This window comes from Leiobunum rupestre, chromosome 10 (genome assembly GCF_980474605.1).
Source record: "Leiobunum rupestre chromosome 10, qqLeiRupe1.1.hap1, whole genome shotgun sequence".
NCBI classification, from domain to species: domain Eukaryota; kingdom Metazoa; phylum Arthropoda; class Arachnida; order Opiliones; family Sclerosomatidae; genus Leiobunum; species Leiobunum rupestre.
Window position 1 is genome coordinate 5,528,501 of NC_143393.1, and position 10,738 is coordinate 5,539,238.

Below are 10,738 nucleotides of genomic sequence, written 5' to 3' on the forward strand. Positions count from 1 at the left end.
CCGAAAAAAATATAACTGACTGATAATTAGGTATTTAAAGGTTTTAAAAGCTGAAAAATATCCTTCAAAGCTTTGCTTTCCCCCTTTCCAAGGTAAAGTTCCCCGGATGAAAAATGGCGTCCAAGATGATTTTCGCCGACTATTCGCGTAAATGATTATTGAGCAAAAAGAGACAATTCCTGTTTAAGTTAATTAATTAAAAAATAAATAAAATCATTTTCATGGTAATGCATGCAAGGAAACACATAAGGCTCGATGGGTACGAAAATTGGTATACAATTCCTTGCAAAAAAACGCACGGTATCATTGCCAAATCATAGCCCTAGGCCCAAGATTCAGTAAACGTTTTTAGCCTAGGCTGTCTAGTTGTGATGTAGGCTTATTCAAATTTTTCAATGATATTAGAACTCCGCTGTCCTAGGCTTAAAAAATTAGCGTAATTCTTTATTCTTCAAAAAGACTAGCGTTAGGATGAAACGTATATGCATTAAAATTCCGCATTGTATATATTTTTTATTTGCAGGTACTTTGATAGGAACCAAACCCATTCATACGAGGTGAGAATAATGAAGATTGGCTTTAACCTCTTATATAAAGTGAAAATAACATTTCACTTACTTAAACCTATGTTGTTATAAGGTCGATTTAGGTTTATTATAAATCTTACACAAGTTTCCTGAAAGATGAAACTTTGTTTTACACAGTACGCAAATCAATCTCTGCTTGGATGTTTAGAGAAAGAGCTGTCATAACTACATTTAACTTAACTCTCATTTTTATAGATTTTAATAAATTAAGGTGTAATTAGGATTGATAAGTTACTATAAACTTATCAATGAAGGGTTATTTGAAGTTTTAACAAAAATGGGATTAAAATTATTATTGTACAAAGGGAATTTATTAAGTCTTTACTAAAGTAGTAAATAAATAAAAGTGTTTGGTAGGTATGCTACTTGTTTATATCAGCAGTCAGTTTACATTTTGCCTTATTTTCTATCAGTTGCTACAGTAAAGGATGTCTCTTATTACTGTTAAACATGTTTCTTGCAGTATATGATAGACATTTCTAAAACAATCATAAATTTGGTTTATACATTTCAAGGAAATAATAAATATTTCTATAAATTTCCAAGTAGAAATGTATTGTTTTAGAAAGTGATATAACTTTGTATAATAAAACTGAAATTAATTAACTCCTTGTAATTCTAAAAAATAATTTTGTCTAATACAGATTTTTACCTTTTAAGAACTCTGGTAGCAAGTACTCAAAGTCTCCATTTGGTGACAACTGTAACGAGAAGTCGCCTGCAGCTGAGGGTGGAGCTTCGTTGGTTGTTGCTATGGACAGTCCAGAAAATAGTCGAAGACCTAGTCCTCGCTATTTACATAAGGCTTCTTACGCCCAGCGTCTCAAAGAAAGGGACCACCACCATGAGGTCAAGTCACCAATGTCTAAGGAGAGAAGCAATCGCTCGAGAGAGCACTCTCATCACCATCATTCATCATCGTCATCCTCCCAGCATCATGGACAGCAATCTAATTCAACACCAGGCTCCTCAAGCTCTTCGTCAAGAAACAAAAATAGTACCTCAGAAACTTCGGCTAGTAATTACGCTAGAAGTAATCATGACAGGAGTCATGCAGACGTGAAAATGGTATATTACTCTTAAATTGGTTCCTTGATTATTTCTGTTTGTTTGTGGTTGACTTGTTGTCAGATAATAATAATAATAAAAGCATCTTTATTGAGGATAACGATATTAGCCAAGGCTACTAGTTTACATAAAGGTCCTCTCCATAAATTAAATATAAAATTGACAATTTATGACTAATCAAAAACTTCCCTGGATTTAAAACAGTCTGCACAATTTAGTTTAAAAAGCTTAAATTTGGAAGGGGATAATGTTGGGAATACTTGAACTGATTATAAACAAAAACTATTACCAATTGCCATCCACTTGTTTGTTAAATTGTATTGGTATAATACTTCCACATGGCTGGTTTAGAATTTAACTATAGTTAATGGTAAAACATAGCGCAAAAGATGATATTCCTCGTTTAAACCTATAAATGGAATTAAGCCTAACTTAACTGTTCACCCCTTATTAAATATACTAATTGGAAGTAATCAATCGTAACCAATCATTAAATTTATTTAAACCCACGAACCTAGTACAGCCCTACAACTCTTATTAGTCATGTATCCTTCTGTGTCAAAACTGGCACAATCCCGATTGGGAATATATTAGACCACAATATCATTATTTTCTTGGTATATTAACTTCAGAACCAGAACATAAGTTTTAGTTAGGCACAAGAGAAGGAAAAGTCAGTAGAATTTATAATTGTTATTGAATTACTAATTCTCAAAAGGAACCCGAAAAAGAGCGAAAGGGTCAAGTTGGTGACTGGTCAGAGCACGTTAGTTCATCAGGGAAAAAATACTATTACAATTGCCGCACAGAAGTCTCTCAATGGGAGAAACCACGGGAATGGGTTGATTGGGAAAAGTGAGCTTAGTTTTGGTAATTATTGTGTAAGTGTACTTTCTCTACTAACTACTTATTTTACTTAAAAGGGTTCATGGTATTAGTAAATCTTTTGAAGTTCCAAATAAATCTAAGGAGAAGAGTTCTGGAGTTACACCCAACAAAGGTTCACTCATTAATTCTTGAGTTATACGATTACTTGTATTTACGCTTTAAGTTTTGGTGGATTAGGTACGGAAAGACATTCCAACAGCAATTCTAGATCTTCAGCAAATTCCTCCTCGCGCACTTCTCACCATCATCAACACAGCGGTAGCAGTCATCCTCAACGTGAAAGCCACAGTCACACCCACAGACATGATAGAAGCCACCAAAGCTCATCCAATAGGTGTGTGATTTAACAACTGCTTGGACAAAGCTATTAAAAAATTGGGCGCTATTTAAATATGGTTTCCCCTTATCCCAGGTCTCATAGTGTAAACGATCAGCGCAACGCTGATCAAGCATCTTCAGCATCTTCTTCCTCTTCCAGCTCTTCAAATTCTTCAAACTCTTCGGCCAGTGCGGGCACTGCCAGAAATAGCGGCAGAAGAGACGAAAGACCTCGTGGAGAAACTGCATTAGCCAATGAAGCCCCAGAGATAAAAAGTGAAATAAGACTTAATGATCACGGTGTTCGTCAAGAAAGTGGAAACAATCATCTTACCAACTATCATCATCACAATAGCGCAAGTTCCTCCAACAAGAGATCGAACAGCAGAAAAGGTTCTTGTCTTCTCTACTTTCAATTAGCCAGAAAATAAAAATCCTGTTTTGATATTTAAACTATAGATTCTGCTCAAGATATGGATATATCCCCTGATTCTAGTTTTTCAGTGGATAATAACAATTTCATATCCTCTGGTCACGAATCTTCTCGATCTCATCAGTATCATCATCATCATCAGCAACAGCACCATTCTTCCTCTTCCGGGCATCCGCAACAGCAACAAATGGCCAGTGGGTCTTCTACTTTGACTCCAAGCCGTTTGTCCAAGAGTAGCAATAGCGGAGGCAGTTACTTCGCTTCTACTCCCAGTGCCATGACTACGCCGATTCAGTCTTTAGGGACTGCTTTGACTCCCACCAACTCCGCTTCTTCGGTCACCCCTCAGCTTTTGTCGCCATCGCAAGTCACCTTAGCAAATTTACCGCGTTTAATATCTCAGTTGACTGGCACTAGAGGATTGCCTAATCTCTCAGAAATGTCTCAGCAAGAAGGTGAGTCATTTGAGAATTTTTATAAATCTTAGTCAAGATTTAATTGTTACTTTTTCAATATGCAAATTCAGGCTACTTTGCACTATCTGCCTAAATTTGGATTAAAATGTTTAGGAATTAAAGTTTTTACTTGAACCTTTTTATAAAGGTAGAATGGCGGGGGGTGACCACTGTTAGCTACCATCTTTTATCTAAGGCTTGATATCTTTTCATTTGCATTTTTCTCCTTTTTATTCTTGGTTAACTATTTTCTTGCATATTCATATTGTAACTTTAATCTTGACTGTGTTACTCTGTTCTACAATTTGATTTTTAAAATCAATTGGTTTCGAATTAAGGGAAATACTACTTCCTTTTGTTTTTACGTTGCTTTATCTTTTGGCTATATGAGCTATTTCTGTCATATTTTTTTCCATTGTAACGATTGTTATTTTATGTGGCCCATTTAATTTAGAATGTGTCCATTTGACGTGATCAGTGGTCACGGCCCCTAATTTGTAAATAACAAATTTTTTATCGTTTTTAAAAGAATTGTCATTATAAAAAGAATGCCAAATCTTGCCAGGTAGTGTAAAAATCAAAAACGGCCAAATTAATCCAAAATTCTTCCCAATTATTTTATCGCACGCAGCCTTACAAACTGTTCAGCAAGCTTTGCAGCTCACTAAACAACTTGGTTAGTCTCATTATTTAATATACGTTACGGTACTCTCTTTATATCTCTCTGTCATTCCCGCAAAAAAAATCAACCCCAATTAGAAACTTAGTGTTGTTTATTTGGTGGTTAAAAGGTGGTCTAAATCGTTCTCCCCATGGCGCTACTACGTCAAACCACAATTCCAAGAACGCTTTAGCCCTAACTCCCGCTCTCCTCTCTGCGGCGGCAGCATTGAGGGATGGGCAAACTGGGAATCAAAACAACTTTTATCCTTTAGGATCTGAAGGGGGTAGAATCGATTCTTCAAACACCCATGGAGGAACTCCTTCTTCGGATTTTCATTCTCACTCTTCCCGGTACAATAATTTCGTAATTGGTTTTGGTGAAAGAATCCTCATAATCAAATGCCGCTTTCTTTTCCAGACAAACAAGTCCCGCTTCAAGCGCCGGGAGTCCCACTAGTATTAGTGTAACTGTTAATAGTTCTTCTAACGTAACCACTTCAGTGGCAGCGGCAATGGCGGCAGCTGCTGCGGCTGCTAATTCTAGTGGATCTTTGGCTTCGGCCGTGTCGTTAAAGCCATCCACACCTTCCTTAACACCGTCTTTAGCCAATTACTATCGAGAAGATTTAGTGACTCACGTCACCGGTTGGCAAGCTGATCACGCGGAAAGACAAGTAATCGTTTTTGGTTTTCCCTGTAGAATTAAAATTTTTTAAATGGGGGTTTTTTTTGATAGGCGAGCCGTTATAGCGAAGAAGCTCATAATATAGGTAGTCTTAACAGCACTAGAGTTTCTGCCGAGCTAAAAATGGCCAGATCTTTAGTAAGATTAGCTGAGATTCAAGCCACGCTTCAAGAGCAAAGGTTTTTACTTTTTAGTAATTTATTTATCCTTTTCTTTCTGAAATTAAAAATGTATTTTCCATCGCAGGATATTGTTCCTGAGACAACAAGTGAAGGAGTTGGAAGACCGTAGAAGCCAAAACTCCTTCATGATGGACTCATAGTTACTAAAAAATGAAAATGGTGGAGTTGTTAGAGATAGGGAATCAAGAAGCCACGTAGTGGAACTGGAACAAAAATGAAATGGTTTTTATGCAATTGGTGACTTTTCTTCGTACAAAAGACAAATGCTCAATGAATGGACATTAAGAATAATCCCACATCAATTAAATAATGTAAGTTGTTTGAACTAAATTTATTTTATTAGTGCATTCAAAGAGAGATAGAAAATATATTTTTGTGTATAGTTTTAATTTTAATCTGTTTTCCGGGATTACATTTTTTAAATGCCCTAAAGGTGTTCTTTCTTTTGTCATTTTACTTAGATATATATTTCAAAGTAGAAATTAAATTATGGTTAATAATTAATTTGCTATTATTGAGCTATTGATTTCATTTTCAAAACTAAATTATTTTGTTTCTTTTAGAACAGTCAAATTATTTCTAGAAAAAAATTCACCAAAGTGTTAATTGGTAGGGGTTATCTTGATATTCGGGCTTCAATCAGTGAACAATTTTACTTTTGTGCGTCATGCTGAGGAAATAAAAAATACCTAAACAAATATGTGGTGCCTCCGAATAGTTCCCTTTTCGCTTGGTCAACTGTGGGTTTACAGTTGAAAACGTTTTAGAAAAAATTAAGAACAATGAATAAACTTTTGAATGTGTATTTTAATAACCAAAACATAACTGCGATATAAGATTTTTGCAGTGTGAAAAACAGACAATTGATTGTTAACCTAAAAAATTGTGTATTTATTGCAAAAAAACCGTTTGAAACTCTTCACGGGTAATTTTAATTTTTAGCCACGTGTTTATAAAGATAAGAGAGAAACTGAAATAAGCATCCGCTCGAGAGAAAACAAAGCAATGATAACAAAATTTCCTTTTCCATTTAGCGAATTGTGCGGTTTTTATCAAAGTTTGCCTAGCTAAATGTATTTGCGTACCATTACAACGCCAGTTTATTTGGTTGTGCAGAGAAAAAAATCTCCATTAGACAAGAGTAATTTCATCAAACCACCCAAGATGAAAACTGATATTTTTGGTAAATAGGGAGAAAAAAAATGATCTTTTCAGGTCTTTAGTTGTTTTTATACTTTTTTTCCACCCTTCCCCTCTTATAAATGAAAATATTGTTAAAGAAGTGCAGTCAGTAATTATTTCCGGTTGAGTCTGTAATTGGCTCTAATCTATTGTACAGACTAAAATATAGCCTAACTGAAATGATCAGAAGTGCGAAAGACCAAAACAATTTTATATTACATTTAATTGTAAAGTAAAGAGATAAAAATGGTGCCACTTTGTACATAGAATTGGCATTAGGTTTTTTTTAATTTATTCCTTTATCCCCTTAATATTGAGGCTTTCTCGATAAACTGTATATTTTTGGTCAGTCAGTAAAATAAAATAATACTATAAACAACAAAGCAATGTTCTTTAAATTCCTCGCGTTGATCTTAATGTTTCAGAAACTCTTGAAAATTACGTATTCTCGAACCATCGCTAACGTCCTTAAGCAAGCTCTAAAACTTTTTCTAACCCTCTACAGGCAGGGTTCATAGTACGTACCCTAGATTCGAAATCAAGCTCCTTTCACGGAGAATTATATTCCTAGACGTAACGCAGGCTCTTACTGAGTTCCCGGCGGAAGTCGGAAAAAACTGCCTACATGGAGCTGGCAGGGCTACCGACCATAGAAATCTCATACCTATGAGATTTCTATGCTACCGACATCTAGTTAAAACGTAAAGTTTTAGTGAAAATGGCGCTGTGGTTTTTGACTTGCGGTTTTCACGATACCAGAAATTTTTGCGTTATATTGTTTTAAAACAATAATGCCTGTAGCTCTAAAAATGTTTCTAAACGAAAGAAAACTAAGGGTGAGTAATATAATCTTGGGATATCTATTGAAATTCCTTATTTCTCACCCTGCTATGGAGCCCGATTTTTCCGACTTCCGGCGCGAACTCAGTAAAAGCCTCACGATAAAACGCGCTATCTAGAAACAGGGAGTACAGAACGGGAGATGAAAAAGAGGGGGTTTTTTGGTTCGGCTGCAATGAGCTACACTTCAGCAGCAGCCTTGGAAATAAGGTATTATATTTAACTGGTCCTTATGACCAGTGACCCTTTAGATTATGAATTATTAAACTGGTCAATTATGACCAGTGTCCCCCTAGCTTATGAATTATTAAACTGGTCTCATGTAAAATGTTCTAATGTTATTTTATAAGCCTAAAAAGAAATGACTAAATGTAAATTCCGAACAGAATCATCAATACTTAAAACATTAATACTGCTAAGTTGTAACACAAGTTCTTTCACAAAAGCATCGGAGTCAAACTTACGATAATCACGAACTTCAGCAATTACTTTTCCAATACGAGGGCAAAGTTTTTTTCTCACACAAACTATAACACCTTGATGTATAATTCTATCCGGAGAGGATACATAAATATGGTCAATTAGAGTGACAGTAGTCAAGGTAACACGCGTTGGATTAGTGATAATTTGCTTAAAGTTTATCAGCGTGGACATTAATAATTTAGTTTTGAGGGACAAGGGAGTTTGTAACACATCACAATTAAAATCTCCCAATAAAATGCATTCAGAGGATTGATCGACTTGTCCAATAGTGTCCTTTAACGTAATCATCATATCTTTAAAATTAGTGGAAGGGGGGGCAGTAACAGACTCCAATAAATACAGGCTTCGAGTTTTTCTCAAGTAATTTACAAAAAAAAATTTCTATGTCAGAAGAATTTATAATATCAAAATTAAAATCTACTATTTCAATCAATAAAGTGTTCTTATAATAAATACAAACACCTCCTCCCCGACGTAGAGTACGGTCACGTCTTAGAATTACGTCTAAATTACAAACAAGTAGGCAAGCTTGCCAAAATATACCTCTCCTCGGAAGAATTGTCCCTAGTGGTATTAAATTCTCGAGATGACCATTAAAGATATATTTCCGCATTTCAGAGTTATTTACTAAAAACGTAATCCTGGTTCTATCCCTCTTGGTATAAAATTTTAATTATTATTAAAATAATTGAGACGAAACAACCGATTTTAATTTATTCAGAATATTATAAATTAAGTAGTTACAACAGTGAGTTAGACGTACTAAAACAATGCACAATTGAATTTAACCCCTTTTTACAGTACAAGTTTATCAGTTGAATATAATACGAAGCAAATTTTAATGAAAGAAATATCTACACAGGGTATTTGTATTTTTCTCGGATACTTCCTAAAATGCATAGGTGGCATAGTTGGCATAGTTCCCGCATAGGTCGATTTCCTACCGTAAACATTGCTACTATAGAAAGTAAACCAAGGAGCGGAATCACTATTTATAAGGCATTGTTGTTTTGTATCAGGCATAGCTCTTTTTGCAGATCAGCATTGCTCTGACATAACTTTTCGTATTATATATCTTTATATGTGTATTATCTGGCATAGCTCCCTAATATCGACCGACGTGACATCGGCCCACGAGAAACGTGGCGGTTTGGATTCACCGGACTTAGCGCGCGATTCCGAGGGGGGATCGAAGTCCTCGCCGAGTAATGTCGCCTGACGGCGACGCGCACTCACTTCGCTCGAGCGCCGGGGGCACGCGGCGCCCCCAACCCATACTAAAAAATGCTATGGGCCATCTATAACGCAACCTAGAGGACAGCACCAAGCCTTACGCACGAGGTAAAGTTGGGCGTGGAATGTATTCTATCCCTACGAATCTCGACAAAAAAAGCTATGCCTGATTCAAAACAACAATGCCTTATAAATAGTAATTCCACTCCTTGGTTTACTTGCTATAGTAGCAACGTTTACGGTAGGAAATCGACCTATGCCGGAACTATGCCACCTATGCATTTTAGGGAGTAGCTTTTTCTCGCTTACGAAATACTTGCCGCATCTTTAACGCTCATATTATTTCAACACTCGCCTTTGATGAAGATACCGTAGAATAGCAATATTCTACATCTGGTAGGGGACGACTCGTAGACTTCCAGTTGACGTTGTGACACATACCGCATGCAAAAGACCAATGCCGTCCAATTTCCAATATCATATAATGACTCGCACACCCAGGAAATTAATGACTGCATTAGGAATCGTGCACACACACACACACACACACACGCGCGCGCGCGCACAGACACACAGACACACAGACACACAGACACACAGACACACAGACAGACAGACAGACACACAGACACACAGACACAGACACAGACACAGACACGATGATTGTATAACCCCTCGGAGAGATAAAAACTAACTAACTTGTAAGTGGACCACCCACGGGTTCTACTCTTTAACCATTTTATCTCTGCTGACTGCGCTACAACAAGATTTGACCTTTAAAATTTAATACGTAAAAAATGTAGTAAATTAATATACTCTTCCGCTAAGCTGAGTTTATAATTTTCAATGAAGCGTGACATGTATCGATGGTTCTGTGGTAGAACACTCGCCTGTATTGCAGGAGGGCTCGGGTTCAATTCCGGCCCGATACTATCGCAAATTGATAATAAGGCGTATAAGCAAAAGGGTGAACATTTGGTGGAAACCCTGCCATTTGGACGTTGAGACGTTCACCGTAACCCTCAGCGATCGGTCCGTCCCAAACTTATTAAGGCCAAAATTTTTCTTTTATATTTTACTTTTATCAGAAGTTAATAAATTTAGATGAACTTATATTTCAGTCTAAAGGTTCTTGCAATGTTGAAAAAATTAGCCAAACATTCAAGGAAATAAATGATAATCGTGGAATTTGTCATAGATCTAGAGTTGAATCAAGGAAACCGAAATCATAATTGTAATTCTAGCAGTATTATTCCCAATTCAATGTAAATATGAACGAATTTGAAAAAGAGCGCGAGAAAAATTAATGCGACTGCGTGTGCTCGGCCAACTTTGATCTATTTAGATGCGAGGCGATTGATGGGGCCGCTAAAGCGCGGTACGCGTGATCGAAGTGGGCCGTGTACCAACCGATCCTATGTATATTGATTGTTAAATAATTATATTCATACTAATAGCTAAAAAATTACTCATGCCAGAGTATAAAAATTTACTAGACATTCTCATCTGGTAGAGGTCTTTAGAATTTATAAACTCGGATGACCTTTAAACTCATGGTTCAATGTCATTCAAAGTTTATCTGAGAACCAATGATTTAGTCAAATGGTTTCAATTTAAAAAGGGTTTAAATTAAAATTTTAAGTCTAAATGTTTTTTAACCCAATGAAAACCAGCAAATTTTGATACTATAGCTGAGTACATTTCGGGTTATTAGCCCTTCA

The 10,738-nt window shown here is 36.1% G+C and overlaps 1 protein-coding gene across 8 annotated transcripts; it reads left to right on the forward strand.

Annotated features, from left to right (window-relative positions):
• Nucleotides 1-4: 4 nt before the first annotated feature.
• On the forward strand, nt 5-5,436 carry wcy (WW domain-containing adapter protein with coiled-coil wacky). Of its 8 annotated transcripts, none has more exons than XM_090161486.1 (13): nt 5-92; nt 524-557; nt 1,248-1,655; nt 2,374-2,510; nt 2,579-2,655; nt 2,721-2,877; nt 2,956-3,254; nt 3,321-3,749; nt 4,381-4,425; nt 4,541-4,763; nt 4,831-5,086; nt 5,149-5,276; nt 5,344-5,436. In XM_090161486.1, exons 3-13 carry the CDS (start codon nt 1,341-1,343, stop codon nt 5,417-5,419), a joined length of 2,142 nt encoding a protein of 713 aa, XP_090017612.1. In that variant the 5' UTR covers nt 5-92; nt 524-557; nt 1,248-1,340; the 3' UTR covers nt 5,420-5,436. The 8 variants fall into 8 exon arrangements, with proteins under 8 accessions (XP_090017612.1, XP_090017607.1, XP_090017611.1 ...); XM_090161481.1 differs by lacking the exon at nt 5-92 and adding an exon at nt 99-271; XM_090161485.1 differs by lacking the exon at nt 5-92 and adding an exon at nt 99-271 and having other exon boundaries at nt 4,685-4,763.
• Nucleotides 5,437-10,738: the final 5,302 nt, after the last annotated feature.